The sequence below is a fragment of the Bicyclus anynana genome, chromosome 18, assembly GCF_947172395.1.
Source record: "Bicyclus anynana chromosome 18, ilBicAnyn1.1, whole genome shotgun sequence".
NCBI classification, from domain to species: domain Eukaryota; kingdom Metazoa; phylum Arthropoda; class Insecta; order Lepidoptera; family Nymphalidae; genus Bicyclus; species Bicyclus anynana.
The window spans coordinates 12416878-12433402 of record NC_069100.1 but is presented as its reverse complement, the minus strand read 5'-3'; the positions used below and the strand labels follow the sequence as shown (position 1 = coordinate 12433402).

At 34.6% G+C, this 16525-nt stretch overlaps 2 protein-coding genes across 4 annotated transcripts in view; one reads left to right on the top strand and one right to left on the bottom strand.

Moving 5' to 3' along the window:
- Nucleotides 1–291: 291 nt before the first annotated feature.
- Nucleotides 292–7285, bottom strand: LOC112055543 (LHFPL tetraspan subfamily member 2a protein). Its single transcript, XM_024095713.2, has 5 exons — nt 6955–7285; nt 6511–6629; nt 5396–5506; nt 4669–4782; nt 292–4357 (listed from the first exon to the last, which is right to left on the bottom strand). The coding sequence occupies exons 1-5, from the start codon at nt 7128–7130 to the stop codon at nt 4215–4217; spliced, it is 663 nt and encodes a 220-aa protein (XP_023951481.1). The 5' UTR covers nt 7131–7285; the 3' UTR covers nt 292–4214.
- A 364-nt stretch (nt 7286–7649) lies between these two features.
- LOC112055541 (cullin-1) overlaps nt 7650–16525 on the top strand; it is a 43411-nt gene continuing 34535 nt past the window's right edge. Inside the window, exons 1-2 of one of the 3 annotated variants that reach the window (XM_052887183.1) lie at nt 7650–7851; nt 12222–12430. In XM_052887183.1, coding sequence (XP_052743143.1) covers nt 12368–12430 — 63 coding nt within the window. In that variant the 5' untranslated portion in view covers nt 7650–7851; nt 12222–12367. Of the gene's footprint in view, nt 7852–7968; nt 8155–8623; nt 8649–12221; nt 12431–16525 lie in introns of those variants that run through there. The other 2 variants (XM_052887184.1, XM_052887185.1) reach the window with 2 other exon arrangements.

Below are 16525 nucleotides of genomic sequence, written 5' to 3'. Positions count from 1 at the left end.
ACGGCTCAACCGATTTTCGTCAAATGTGTTTATGAACACTCGCATATAAATCACCTTTCATACAAAACAAACTAATTTGAAATTGCTTCATCCGTTCAGGAGCTATGGTGCCGCAGACAGACACGTCAAACTTATAAACACCCCTCTTTTAGTGTGGGGGTTAAAAAAAAGAAAGTATCTCATAGCTTGACCCAGGAATCGAACCCAGGAGCTCGTGATCCGATGTATAGGTTCAACATTGGATCAACGACTTACTTTAAGTTATATATTTTTTTTAATAAAACAACAAAATATTCTTGTATAATATAATTATATTGCATAGTATTAATATAATATAATTAAAATGTGTAAAAATACAGACAAAAATAGTTCAAGTATAAAATACTTACATTCTATAATTAAGATCTTAAATAGGTATTATTTCAAAAAAAGTTGTATATTTTCTTAATTTAAGTTCCCTTAACAATATAGAGATACAAGATATTATATGTATAGGCATCGTTCATAATTTTTATATAAAAAATAAATGCAACATGTATTATTATTAATAATATCTATCACCTATGAGTAAAGTTGTGATGGTGATGATATATTAGTGTTGCCTCAAAACTAACAGATGGCGTTACGAGATCATATAAAAAATCATCAAGCTAGCATGTGTCAAGGACTTATCTCGTAAAGAGAACTAGATCGACTAGCAGAGAATGACCTTGAGTGGACTCACGTGCGTGAACTTTGTGCGTAGGGTTAAGTCTTTGATAGTTAACTAACACTCCCCTTTACCACTCAAGTCACTCTCTGCCTATCCCAAGTAACGCATACAGAATTACACAAGTGTGTGTTTTCCCAGTTGTGGGAATCGAAGCCACGACCGCAAATGCAGAAACCCGGGTCACATTATAATGAAACTATTAAATTGAAGCAAGGCACAATGTGTTGTAGTTTGTTTAAATACAATCCGATATCATTGTTTGGGGAAAACACAAGTTTGTACATATTGTTTTACCTAACAAAGATACATAATTATACCTACTTTATACATATAGAAGGTATGTTATAAAAACATTGAATGTCTTTAAAATAGAGGTTTTTGAAGTTGTAAAGTCTTAAGATTAAGAATACCTATTCTATTTTAAATTATACATATAGGGTTAGTTTATAAAAGTTATACATCAAGTAAAAATATATTAATCACTAGAATATATTTAAAAGCAAATGTAGATACATCTATTCGTATATTAAAATAAATTAAATTAATTTTAATTCAATTCAAAATTATAATTTCAATTCAAAAGTAGGTATACATTGTCGGTCTATTCCTATATATACCAAAACAAACGCCTTTTAATAACTTTAGGAAATATTTTTTATTTTTTTAACTAAACGGAGATAGAAAACCAAAGTTAAAATACCAAGAATGGAAAGTAGTCCAAGACGGAATAGATCCCTGGACCTGTCAGATTTGAGTCCAACCCCGTAACCCTAGAGCTATAGCTTGGCGAATTCGTTCGTAACAGTCCTGACGGTCCGCGCGGGTCGGGAGGGGGGAAGCGATACCCCGCTCGCATGATTTCATACCTGCGCAATCCTTCACACTGCCCCCACCCCCCCCCCCCCCCCCCACGCGCTCGACTTGGCACACACGCAGTCAGTTCCCCCCGTCGCCCGCAAGCTATATACAGACTTTATTTATATAGATAAAAAGAAAAATATAGTTATACTATGGGATCATACTCTTGTATTACAGAGATACTTGGTTACTTTTATTTTATTATATACCTTATTGACATAAACCGACAAAGCATAGTACCTAAATGGAACATTTTTAACATTTAAATTACATAGCCGATAAGTATAAAAACCTTAAGATATACCCTCAGTTCTGATGGGTATATAAATTTAAGAATTTCAAATAAAAAAAATAATAATACTGATACATCTAAAGCCAAAAAATATAGCACTGCACTGGCCAATTTTATTATATAAAGCACCAATAAAAAATATTATAAACATTGGTCACATTAATTATTATTTCAATATTTCTATTTATGTGAGTATTATGGAATTATCATTATACCTATGACTAAGATATTATAGACAATATAGGTGTATATGTATAAAATGGAAGTTAAGTTTCAGTCTATGGTTAGTTTGAGAATATTTGTCAGTTTAAGTCTAAAACTTATAGTCTATTAGACAATTTCGCCAATAGAAAATATAAAACGCAATGATAAATTCAATGCTAGATTCTGTTTTACGACTTTTCATAAACATAAATGATATCGGTAACAGATTACTATGAAAGATCATTATCCTACATATAAAATAATATCATTACAATAGTATTAGATAATAACTTTTAAGATCAAAAAAAAATTTTAGAAATCGTTTAAAAAATATAAAATAATCATAAGAATATGCGGCACACAAAAAAAAATCAGTCTACTTATATTCGAAAAAAAGATTTATCGTAAGAGAAAGATGTTTTTATATAGTTCTATTTTTATTCTATTTGAATAAAGGTTTTTGTTCAGTAGAGCGAAGCGTGGAAACATAGGTACAATATTTTAATTTTATATATTTAAGAGTCATTATATAATAGTTAAAATGTTCTCATGAGAAGGCTCAGAGTCGCCGATCGAGCAAATTGTAGGTACTTTTTTTTAATTGCAACAAAAAATATGCTGTTTTTGCCAAGTTTCGCACCAAAACAGCCTATATGTTTGATGTGATGATTACAATTTTAAAAATACAAGGATTTTATCAAAATCTAACTAAATAAAAAATAAATAAATAAAATTAAAACCCAAGTTTTTGAGTTATATCAAGATGGCGCCCTTAAACAACTATGACATGACAATTGACAGCAAACATCAAATCGACTACTGCGTTGAAAAGGTCATTAATCCGCCATTATTACCCTTAATATTGTTGCAGTTCTTGGGAGAGAATGAATATTATTTCAAAAGAATTAAAGTACACAATTTTGGACCATCTTCTTTGCAACAAAGTTAACTATTTACTTTTTGAATAAATAACTTACAAGATATTAAAGCAAAACAGCAAATATGCAGTCATACATTCAAATCGTCATATAGGCCTTAGTAGCAGCCTTAAGGAAGCCTAGTTTAAAGGTTAGCACACATATCAACTCGGAAAGGGATCGACGCCGTATTGCCTCGCCGTTTGCTAGACGTTAACTTGGCTACGGCTAAGAGAATTGGCGTTTACGGCTTGCCGATCGTAGGTTGACCAAGGATTTATATTTATTTGTTAAGACCTTGTAAACTGCATCAGCAAATAAAGGATTTGATATTTGATATTTTCTACAATTAGATATGTTACGTGCCTATAAAAAATCTGACTTAGCGCACATTTATATTGATGTTTATATGATTTTTACACTTCTTGAATACACAACTCGACATTATAGATAATATTTAGGTAGTATTTGTTTAAACAAGTTTCGTAATTCACAATGACACTATATGAAATTAAGACAATTAGCCACTTTCGTCAGTCTCAGTTTCGTCGCGCTATTGACATATCTATTAAAATGTTCGAGGTTGACGGTATAAATGAAACCTAATAAAAATTAATGAATTTAAGCCTAACCATAATGCAACACAAACCACAGCTGATTTTATTGTGTTGCAGTATGGAATTTCATACAAATAGGTTAGTTGACACAAATTTAATATAAACAATATTAATTTCGTGTAGTACATGGAATAAGGGTCCGAAATATATCGATATCTATTAATAAAAGTTAAGTTTCCTTTATAACTTAATTTAAATATCGCGTATTTAATCGAATTTTCCAAACGTCAAAAACGCTGTCGTCCATTTTGTGACGTCACTAACATACTTGAACTAAACACACTTGTACTAAACGTCGAACTAATTGTTAACTAATATTTTTGTCAAATCTCCATTTGTATGGGATTTATTAGTGACGTCATGAAACAGTTGAAATATAGACTATTAAAGGCCGACAGGCGTTTTGGCTCGTATTGTCAAAAACATATTTAAAAACTAAAATTTTCAAGTAATCACGTCTCAAAAACATATGAATTTTTTTTTTAGTCTCGTTGAACGATAATGAACTATTTCAGACCATTTAAAAAAAGTGGATGGAGTTCAAATTGATACTGTGCCAATACCTTTACAAATGGCACGCAGAGATTCAATTACTCGGCCCACAGATGGCGTTATCAAGCGATACATATCAATTGGTTGCCTTCATCCATTTGGAACTGCACTTTGTCCGAGTTGGCTGCTTTGTCAGCTGTCTTTGACAGTGCACTGGCGAGGAATATCTGTGCTATACCAGTCGCTGTCACAAACATGGCCCATCCTGTAAAATAATAATAATATAAAAAATACTTATAGTAATAGATTAGGAAACTATTGCATAATACGGCTGCTGGGAGGCTTTAGCTGTGGCTAGTTACTATCCTACCAACAAAGACTTACCGTGAGGCGATATAGCGTACCGGTACGATGTCGTGTGGAAACCGAAAGGGGTGTGGATTTTCATCCTCCTCCTAACAAGTTAGACCGCTTCCATCTTAGATTGCATCATCACTTACCATCGGGTTTAGTCAAGGGCTAAAGAAGAAAGCAAAGTAAAAAGTAAAGTTGAAAAAAAAAAAACAAGAATCTTACCAATAGAACACTCTCCAGGTATATAAGGCTCTGAATATTCACCACACAACCTCTTGACTCTGGCCGATCCCCAACCCCAGGGGTATAACAACAGTCCTAGCACTCCAAAAAATCCTGGAATCAATTTAATTTTTAAAGTTATCATTTATGCGAAAAATGAGTCAGCCCTTCTGTCACCAGTCAAGGCAACTGGCTGGGCCCTTTGAGGCTTATTCTTGACTTTTTTAATTTAAATTGGGCATGATTTGTAGTTATTAGGATTAGTTAGCTTAGCTTTCCTATTATTTGTCAGTAAAAAATAGCAGTGATATTTAATTTCTTAAAATGCATATAATTTACAAAATACTTAAAAAACTACAGTATGAATTACAGTAGTTAACAATTGATTAGATAGTAAGTGTTTTAATTTTTTTTAATAATTTTATTATAATTTTAAATGTTCTTATTTCTTTTATTTAAAAAGAACCCTTTGCAGTGAAGGTCTCCTCCAGGTGCTGCAAAAGACCAATGAAAAAGTTGATCGGTCTATTGCAGTGAAAATCCCCTAAAGATGCTGCAAAAGACTGTTCAAAATGTTGATCAATCTTTTGTCTTCAGTAGCCAGTTTTTGCCCGTGAAATTAGATATGTTGTCAACCCACCAATAACATTCTGTTGTCTGACTCTGCCTTGTGATCCCTTCAGTCCCAGCTATTTTGTTATTCTGACAGTCCAGTGTTTATACTAACCTCCTAAAGCTTGTGTCGCTCCTGCTAAAGAAATGACGCTCTTCTTGAAAACAGACTGAACGCAACACGCCATTACACCACCCAGGACTGTAGCGAATTGTATGGCTGCACCTGAAAATAGTTGAAACACAAATTATACTACAATCATCATCATCAAGAGCATATTTTACCAGACCTGAAAATTAATGACTATCATAATAATAATAATAATAATTAAAGAATAAAGTCATTTATTCAGCTTAAGTTTGTATAGAAAAACTTAATTTCTTTATACTACTACTTAAGCGCTGTGATAGCCCAGTGGATATGACCTCTGCCTCCAATTCCGGAGGGTGTGGGTTCGAATCCGGCCCGGGGCATGCACCTTCAACTTTTCAGTTGTGTGCATTTTAAGAAATTAAATATCACGTCGTGAGGAAACCTGCATACCAGAGAATTTTCTTAATTCTCTGCGTGTGTGAAGTCTGCCAATCCAGCGTGGTGGACTATTGGCCTAACCCCTCTCATTCTGGGAGAATATGGGTTGATGACGACTACTTAATTATACTTAACTGTTGCAGTACCTAGCAGCAACCAGTATTGGAGGGGAAAGGGAAAGGCCCATCCCAGCCCAAGCCTATCCTAACAACCTGGCAATTTACTTATACCTAAAAAAATCTTGATAATTGTACTTTAATAATGAAATTCCTACTTTATCAAAAAAAAAGTTTGCTACAACATTTTATGATATTTTTAATTTACCATACAGCCTGAGTTTTACGATATTTTTTAAAACTTATGTTTTCTTGTTTGTTAAGCTTGTTGGTAACAGAAAAAAATAATACAACAAGAAAAATAATACAGCTTCAAATGTTACTTCACCGCTTTTTACACTTTTTACTCTTTGGTACACTGGCGACATACATAAAAAATGTATTTTTCTTCAAAAAAACATAATTTTATTAAGCCAATTATTTAACCAGATCTTTATTTATACATCATACTATCTTCTCCATGTACCTAGTTATACACAGGGTGTATACCTGAGTTACCTGGGCCAACGTTGTATGGGCCAGTGGGCATTCCATAGACCAAAAGCAGTGAAACGCTACATCAAGAAGAAGACTTATACTTACACAAAGACAAGAAGAACAAAGCTGCCTTCCAAGGTTTCGGATACACCTCAGCATCTGTGGCCAGGCCATACAGAGAAAATGGTGCACAGTTGTAACTGTCATGTCTCATGCGAATACATCTGTAATGTAGATATATATTAAGTCAGCCATTGACCATCCAATAGGATCATGAGTTTGTAGCGCTCACAGCAGGACATCTGATAAAACATGACATCTGAGATCCATTATTGGATGGTCAGTGGGTGACATTACACTTTAATCTGTTATCATATAGCAGATGCCTAGTTTCACCTTAATAGTTTTCAATCCCAAAAACTATGTCTTGTATTGTTTTATCTCTAACGCCTGATTATATCGTACAGTTCACTTGTTCAGAGTCAGAGATTTGTGAAACATAAATAATTTATAAGTCTAAAGAGAAAACACAGGAAAATAAAGACAAACCTATTGTATATTCCAACACTGGGAACGTAGAATTTGGTAACATTCTTTTCGTTCGACACTTCAGGCTGCCCTAAAAGCCATTTTGGAGTCATAATACCGGTTAAAATTAGCATAAACGCGACCAAACTCAACAGCAACCATGCTAAACTGCGGCCGGTTATTATCACGTAGCACATCGCAACTCGTAAGACTCTGGTTAATCTGAATTATTAGATAATTAATAAAAATTTGTATTCTAAATATTAATCCAGTATGAAAACGAAAAGTTAGTAAATTATTAGAACTACCAGCAGGACTATTATTATTGTTAACCCAAATGTCACTGTCACTTGTTAAGTTGTCAGTGTCATTTTTCCCCACTGCCCATAGACTCGTAGATGTGTATTCTTTGCTATAGACATATGGCCCGTATTTTTTCATGAACTAAAGTAGCCATGTGTTTTAAATTAAATATGCTTCTTTTCTCAAATTGCAAAGATAAAGATTTGCAAAGAAATAATACGAGTAACAAAGGTAGGGTAATCGGATGGTTAGACAATTTCTAGGAATTTAATTTCTTTATTAACGTAAATTGAACGCAGCTTTATGAAACTAGCGACATCTAGCAGTCATTGATGACAATATACGAATCAATATTGTTGTCTCAGTTGCTCATAGAGAAATGCACTAGTTCTTGCTCTTTCGCGGATGTCTTTTCATTTATGAAGTGACTGTGTGAAATAGCTAATAAATTTAGGACCTATGTTAAAACTTTATTTCACAGCTATGAGTTATATTTAAATAAAATTAGGTTGTACAATATTGTATTGAGTGATTTTCAAACGTTTTAGTTTTGTTCGCTGATATAAATATAAAACAAAATGTGGTTGATGACCGTGTAAAAAGAGTTATCCCTACGTAAGTATAATGATACAAATTTGAATGTACACATTTTTAAGTATTAACCTGTGAGGCCTGTGAGTTGATTGGTGATATTTAATTTGGTAGTGTAATAAGAAATATCTGTCAAATTGTCAGATAAATCCAATGACCGTCCCAGGTGATGTTACATCGCGTTCATGATACATATGTATTGAATATTCGTGCAAGTGATGAAATCAGTGTTTAATAACGTTTTTTATTTACAAAATCTTTAGTTAAGTGTTTAATTTAGTGTATAAAAAGGTGCCATGTTGATATTTTTCTAAGGCTTTACAAAAGGTAAGTCGTAGATTCGTGAAGGAAGTGAGAGAAAAAAAAACACAAAGTTTGCCCTTGCAAGTTGCAAAATCTCGATTCCTTTGTGATACTTTTAATTTTTCCTTTCGTTAAGACGGATAATAATTTTTTAATGTTCATTTACTTGTAACTTTCCGAGTTATTACGGTGACGAGTTCAATAGAAAGTTGTAACGTCGAAAATTGTTTTTACTTTTTTTCACCGTCGTATTCAATATGTTAATATTTTTATGCTTGAATGGACATAACTGTTAGGCGGGTTTTTGTTTGGAAATGCAGTTGGTTTTCATTTGTTCTCTTGACACAGTTTATTATTAGTCTTGTGTAATAGTGCAAGTGATTTTATTAATAGATACCAAGAGTTTACCTTTTTTATGCATAAAATAAACTGTATAGAACGACTGCTGTGACTTTGTTTCTATGAAATTTCTCTTTTCCTGTTGTATTATGATTATTTTTATTTTGTTTTTGATCTCTGTAAGTAGTCCTATATCTAAATTATTATTTTATATCTCTAGTGAAACATCAAAACCTTTGCATTATCAATAATAATATTATAAATTCAAAGTCTTTTTGTCTGTCTATTAGTCTGTTACCTTTTCACAGGTTAATTACTGAACCTTTTAAATGAACTTTGGTAGAGATATAAATAGAACCTTGGAGCAGAACATAGGCTATTTTTCATCCTAGAAACTCCCATGGCACCCGCAGGATTTGAGACAAATATTAACAATCCATGGATTCATCGTGCGGATGCATCCATCATGTGCCAGAGAGAAAAACTCTGAGCCCTGGACTTGTGACCAATTTACATATGATTAAGGAACTCCTTGAAAATCGATTAACACTCTCCTTTTCCGCTCGTGTTGTTCTCCCTGCCTAGCCAAATTTGGTAAGATCCTAGTCGAGCAGCTTTGGATACCCGTTCTAATATAGAACTTGCTGCCGTTAGACAAGCAAAGGTTATTAAGCAAGTTATAGAGATTTTGCTGCCTAACCACAAAGCTGTTTTTAGTTAGTTCATTCATTAACAAAACAGAATTTCACACAAAGCTACAGGCATATGTTAGTTGTCTATAAATGAACTGCACACAGTCACTTATCAGTGTGACAACAAATCTTTCTCAACATCTCATCACATCACATCTCATTTCACCATCTTCATAGACGTTACACACACAATGTGGCAATATGTAGAGGAGTCATAGAGGAAACATTTATAACAGTGTAGAGATTATCAAAATAGATATAGCATGTACTAAACTTCTTGTCCACTTTGAATTTCCAACACTTCAAATTGTGCTATTGGTTGACAATTATATGTCATTTTGTCTTCATGAGATGTGTTGTGTTGTATCTTTGCCTTTCAATTCAAAACCTATTTCCGTTTAAAACTGCAAAAAAGTTTGTGCAAAAAGTAACAAACTTGCAGGCTGAGGTTTACACATATTTTACCCAATATTACTCTAAACTGCAATAAGTATTCTATACTTAAAGCATACTTGATGTTCAGCGCCGGACCGAGGTAAATTTTAGAATGGAGCGAGATACAATTATGGCGCCTTTCGCACACGTAAATTCATCACATAAATTTCTTTTCGATCTTGTCTTTACCATTTCGGCGCCCCCTAGGATTTGGCGCCTGGAGCGACCGCTCCGTTCGCCGTATGGACGGTCCGGCCCTGTTGATGTTCATTGTTTACCAACAAACAAATTACAAGTGAGGTTAAAAATTGCTAGTCACCTAATAATAAATATAATTAACTTGTTCTTAAATTAATCAATATTAATTTGATTAATAAAATTACAACTATTAAATATAGTTATAGTTAAGTAATATATTTTGAATAACATTTTATAAAAAAAAATACGTAATTTAAAATAAATAACATATGAAATGATGTGCGTTTTCTACCTTCGTTTCAAATTTGTTTGTTAGTAAACATTGCACATTGAATATGGCTTCAGTATAGGTGCAAAGTACTTAGTAATAGGTATCTTTATGATACTGCTTTTCGAGACAAGTACTATTATCATGCATTCTTTGTTCAGCATTGCTGTGTCAGATCCATTGCCTGTAATTTCACTGTACTGGTGAAATTACAGGCATAGTTTTAATACCTATGCTTCAGGTTAGCAGGCCTAGGGCAGGGCAACATGTTTCTTGCTTGCCCTGCAAAATTTTGTACATCACCATCATCATCATCATCTGCCGAATGATGTCCACTGCTGGACATAGGCTTCTTGCATGGACCTCCAAACAACATTCTTGAGCCGCCAGCATCAAGCGGCTCCCTCCCAAGTTTTATTCTGTCATAAGCAATGTTTATTTAAAATAAGTTATTCATTTTATTCCTTCTGCCTAACATTCCTTAGTAAACAAAAGCATACAAAACTCATGAGCATTATGCACACCTGCAACTTTGTTAAGTATTCTGTTATTCACTAACCGCAGTAATCATGCATTTTTTCAGAATGAAAAGTAGTCTATGTTCTGCTCTAAGGTCCAACAGATCATTATACATACAGAAAATTCATCAAAATTGGTACAGTTGTTTAGCTGTGAAAAGGTAACATACATGAATAACATTTTACATACAGACATACATACAGACGGACAGGTTTACTTTAGAAATTTTAACATTAGTAAGGATAGTGTGGATTTAAAACATTTTATCTGATAGTAAATTTTACTACAGGTGTTGTTGATAGTTATTAAATTATTGAAATAATTTAAAGAGATTTGTATTAAACCTGTTTTAAACAAGAGGTTAATAACTTAAGTGGGAAAGTAACATTATCAAGGTGATTTTAAAAGGATGTAAAAAACACATTACTTCCTTAATACCAAGGATGCAAAGTTGATTGAATGGATTTTCTTACATGAATACGTTCTGATTATGATGATCTCCATCATCATATTAATCATCATCATCATCTGATGATCATCTACTGCTGGACAAGGGAGGCTTTGGTGGTGGCTAGTTACCACCCTACTGGCAAAGACACCAAGCGATTTAGCGTCCTAGTACAATGTTGTGTAGAAACCGAAGTAAGGGTAACAAGTTAGTCCGCTTCCATCATAGATTGCATCATCACTTACCATCAGGTGAGATCGTAGTCAAGGGCTAACTTGTAAAAAATATAAAATCAACTGACAAATTGTACAAAGTATTACTATTAGGTCCGTATTAACTTTTTCAGTGAAAGTAAAAGCAATTATTTCTATTACAGGCAATCATTTAGAGTGATGTATCAATAAGGAAAATGGTTGTTAATGTACTTTTGTAATAGTTATTTTTTAATGTACAGAAAGTGAAAAACTTACCATACTTTCGGTATATTAGTGACTATCAGTCGCCACGCGGTTTCACCCGCGAAAATTTCCGTTCCTGTTAGAATACGGAGATGTAACATAGCCTATGATAATCACTATTTGACGTCCTCAGTGGCCGTCAAAATGACGTGGACGTCAAAATTTACATGATGGTGGTCTTGGGTTCGATCTCCGGCTGGGCCGATTGAGGTTTTCTTAATTAGTCCAGGTCTGGCTAGTGGGACGCTTCGGCCGTGGCTAGTTACCACCCTATCGACAAAGACGTACCGCCTATAATTTCACAACAACCATTGTCTTTCGAACCAAAACTTAACCACTTTCTTTTCTTCACTTTTCAATTGTGATTATAAAACCTATGAGCTGTGATAGCCCAGTGGATATGACCTCTGCGTTTGATTCAGAGGGCATATGTTTGAATCCGGTCCGGGGCATGAACCATCAACTTTTCAATTATGTGCATTTTAAGAAATTAAATATCACGGTTCTCAAATGGTTAAGGAAAGATATAGTGAGGAAACCTGCATACCTGAGAATTTTCTTCATTCTCTGTGTGTGTGAAGTTTGCCAATCCGCATTTAGCCAGCGTGGTTGATCAAGGCCTATAACCCCTCTCATTCTGAGAGGATACTCGTGGTCAACAGTAAGCCAAAAATGTGTTGCTAACAATGAGGATGAATTATAAAACCTCTATAATGTAGTTTCTTTTGTTCCAGAAACCAGCACCCACAGCTAACTACATAACAGTGCCCTAAATCAGAGTTTAGTACCAAATGATTATGTTATTGTAAATAACAAGTGAGCTGTGATCAAGTGACGCCGTCTTATGTGTTCCGGGCCGCTGTGCAATCACTGAGAGACAATGAGTTCTTCCAGTTCTCTGCTGAAAAATCCTCAACCGTCTCGGCCGATTGACTTGGATCAGGTAAATATCTAATCTACTTATATTAATACTAGCTGACGCCGCGTGGTTCCCGTTCTCGTAGGAACACGGGGATAATATATAGCTCATAGCCTTCCTCGATAAATGGGCTATCTAACATTGAAAGAATTTTTCAAATCGGACGAGTAGTTCCTGAGATTAGCGCGTTCAATCAAACAAACTCTTCAGCTTTATAATATTAGTATAGATTCTGCCAGTTGTAGTACAAAATCTTTTAATGCTGTTAGCACAGTTGCCTTTTCGTCATATATTTGGTATGAAAATGAAGCTCAATAAAAGAATTTTGAATAATTTGAATAGTTTAAAGAGGGAAAACTTTGTGCTGTCCCTACAAAATTACCAGTGCCACCCAATAATAATAATAATAATAATAATAATAATATTTATTGATTCACTAGTACACATAAAAATAATTTACATAAGTCTGTGATCTCCACACTAGGATTCCCTGTATTGTGGTAATCACTTTCTTCCACAGTAGTGAAACAAGAATATAACAATTTATGAAGTGTGTGACAAACAAGTTAAGTTAGGTAGTAAAGTTAAGTTAGTTGGTAAGTTCTTAATACTAAGTTTATATAATTCAAAATAATTACAATATATATTATGTGAATATGCGTGTGTGGTGTTGGGTGTGTATGTGTGTGTTGTGTGTTTGTGGTGTGTGTGGGGGAATGTGTGAGTGTGTGTATGTCAATAAATTAATCCATGCGTTAATCACATAGTTTAATTTAATTTAATACGTCCTTTACGATACAGACGATGACATGACGACCGACAATGTTTCCCAACACAATCACACCAATCACAATTCACCGGCGAAGACGAGGTCCCCGATATCTAACGTCACCCGGACGTGGGTTTTCTAACTCACGATCTCAGGGGCGTCCGGACTGATTCACTCAGGTCACGGTTACACCCTCCCGAATGGCCCTCTAAGCCGAGGTCCGAGTCTCATAGGAGACGCCCTTAGAGAGTCGTTCCGTCCTCTATCTTTATTTCAGCCTTCGGGTCTCATCATGCGATGCTTCTGCGCTCGCCCAAACCCCCCGGTGTCGCTATAAATTCAAATGGTCACGTAGAATTATGCTGAACGGGGGCCATTTTCTGGGTTATGCCACACATCGCAGGGTATTGTCCTGGATGGCATGGTGTACTGGAGATATTGTGATGTGTGGCATAATTTTGAAATAAACGCATTTTTCTTTCTATCTTTCTTTTTTTCTTTCTTTCTTTCTTTCTTTCTTTCTTTCTATAGTGGTCCCATATAGAGCCATCGGCACTTACTCAACACGAAAAACAAAGAAATACCAGTGCCCCTGGTAATCTCTGGATCTACTGAAACTGATTTTGAAAATTCTTTAACACTAGTAAGCCATGTTTGTGAGGGTCATAGGCATATTTGTGAGGGTCAATGTATGATACCGATTCTGTTCTGATGCGTCACGACACGACACGTCAGACAAATGTAAATCTGGCTTAATATGAAGTGACAAATTTTACATTTAGACTATCCGATTTTACCAGAAAGTTCTTAAACAGGCCCTCAATCTACTTGACTACTAACTTGCATAATACTTCATTTAAATAAGCGATTACACTTAGAAGACTTTGGTGCTTTAGTTATTAATAAATTCGATAATTGAATCCAATTAGTAAGCTGCAATGAGGCGAGTGTCCCGTACGGGCTTCCCACGAGACACGCCGCGTGTTTAAACACGTGATGGAGTTTAAGAATCACGTTTGTGATGGGAGGGATTCTGATACGATTTTAGAGGGGCTATTTTGTAACAGGTTTTTTTTTTGTACAACTCAAGTGCGAGCTTAGAATTCGTCGTTATCAAACCATATACGGCTCACTGCTGAGCTCGAGTCTCCTCTCAGAATGAGGGGTTAGGCCAATAGTCCACCACGCTGGCCCAATGCTTATTGGCAGACTTCACACACGCAGAGAATTAAGGAATTCTGCAGGTGCAGGTTTCCTCACGATGTTTTCCTTCACCGTTTGAGACACGTGATATATAATTTCTTAAAATGCACACAACTGAAAAGTTGGAGGTGCATGCCCCGGACCGGATTCGAACCCACACCCTCCGGAATCGGAGGCAGAGGTCATATCCACTGGGCTAACTGGTGAATTCGAAACTTTTATTACTTTTCAATCTTTTCCGAGAGTAGGTATGATATAATTTTAAATAGTAGTCAGTAGAAATAGACCAGGCCCTGGTCTTATGGAGCTTAGACCCATCACGCTGCTTGAAAATTTCTTAGAAGATAGGAAAATTCAAAATTCCTCACCTTAACATTAAAACTACAAAAATATTGAAGAAAAAAGTAATTCTTAAACTGATTAATTTCTGATTTGCCGTTGTATTCTCGCATCCATGATCACATAGAACAAGCAATTTTCGGAAGTTCTCAAGAACAGCTCCGATTTTGATGTTTTTTTTTAAATCGCGTTTTTATGTTATTTAAAATCTATGTTATTTAAACAGTATAAATCTTTCCGACTCTACTTCAAAAGGTTTCTTTATCTTACTAATATTATACACGCGATAGTTTTAATGGATGTTTGGATGTTTGTTACTTTTTAACGGCGCAACTACTAAACCGATTTAGCTGAAATTTGGAATGGAGATAGATTTTTCTCTAGATTAACACATAGGCTTTTCATCCCGCAAAAATCCATGGTTGCCGAGGAAAATGCTTCATTGACGCGACTAGTAAATTAAATAGACTTAAAAATTATCAACATATTTATTGGTAAATATCTCACATTGAAAAGTGAAAAGGTAACATACAGACAAACTTACTTTCACATTATACTCTGGATTGTTTTGAATACAAAGCCTTTTGTTTATTTTCTCTATATTTTATCAATGATTTAGCAAAATTAATATGTAGGTGTAAAAGTTAGATAAAGATAACTTATAAGTGCCCTGATTGTCTAGTCATGATATCGTTCAATATCCTACGTTTTTTCGATAACTATACTAATGTCAGCCACTGACGATCAAGTAAGCTCACATACCTGCAGCGCTGCTTGACGTCTGATAACACTATTAGGGCCTGTAGGCTGTAGCCATGTACATATATAGCAGCAGATTCGAAAATTAAGTCGATTCTCTTTCTACAAACGCTAACGCTTCGAAAATTTAACAATGTTTGAGAATGACATTGGGTATTGACAGGTCACGTGATCAAGTTATCAGATGCTCAGCAGTGAGCCGAATATTGGTTGATGTTGACATACGTTTTCTACCTTCATTTTTAATTTGTTTGTTGATAATCATTGCACATCGAGTTTGGCTTAAGTATACTCCGACAATAAAAAAAAAAAACAAAATTCATTTATTTCAAGTAGGCTCAGTTTACAAGCACTTTTGTTTGATACGTCAGTTGACTATTTGTAAAGATTCTACCACCGGTTCGGAAGGCTCTGCGAGAAGAAACCGGCAAGAAACTCAACAGTTGCTCTATTTTAAAAAAATCATACATTATTACAATTTACCTACAATAATCACATGAATTAGCCGACAATAATCCGACAAAAAATCCGATAATAATCCGACAAAAATCCGACAATAATCTTCTTCGCATATTCGTGCAGTCGGGAAATAGACTTGAAAAAAAAAATATTCCGACAAACTCTTCCCTTTTGAAGTCGGTTATACAGCTTAGTATGTATTTCCGCTACAGCGTAAATAAACATTCCATTCATATTATAGTGAGATTGCACGACAAAAATATCACAAACGAAAATAGACTGAAAATAGCAGGAAATCGATCTGCAACATTAAGTGGACTTGTTGAATGATTTATCGGTCGATTTTGCGCCAGTCTAAAACGACGTCATCTAAAACCATTCAGACGTGAGTGTAGGTCTATCCGAAAAGTGAAAACGAAGACCTACTAACAATCTACTAATTTTAGCAGACTCAGAAGTGGTTACAAAAATAAGAAAACTAATGTCGAACAAAGGTTATGATTCACAACATTTGTCAGGACAACTTAATTAACAAATAAAACTGGAACTAAAATAAGACTCTAGAATGGCAGAGAATGACCTTGAGTGGA

What these genes read in the sequence shown, in the direction of transcription:
- LOC112055543 (XM_024095713.2), bottom strand. Translation starts at nt 7,130, where the DNA reads ATGTGCTACGTGATAATAACCGGCCGCAGTTTAGCATGGTTGCTGTTG. An exon ending in TTTGTTCTTCTTGTCTTTGT is followed by an intron (nt 5,507 to 6,510) that starts GTAAGTATAAGT and finishes AACTATTTTCAG; the next exon opens with GTGCAGCCATACAATTCGCT. An exon ending in AGCGACACAAGCTTTAGGAG is followed by an intron (nt 4,783 to 5,395) that starts GTTAGTATAAAC and finishes AATTGATTCCAG; the next exon opens with GATTTTTTGGAGTGCTAGGA.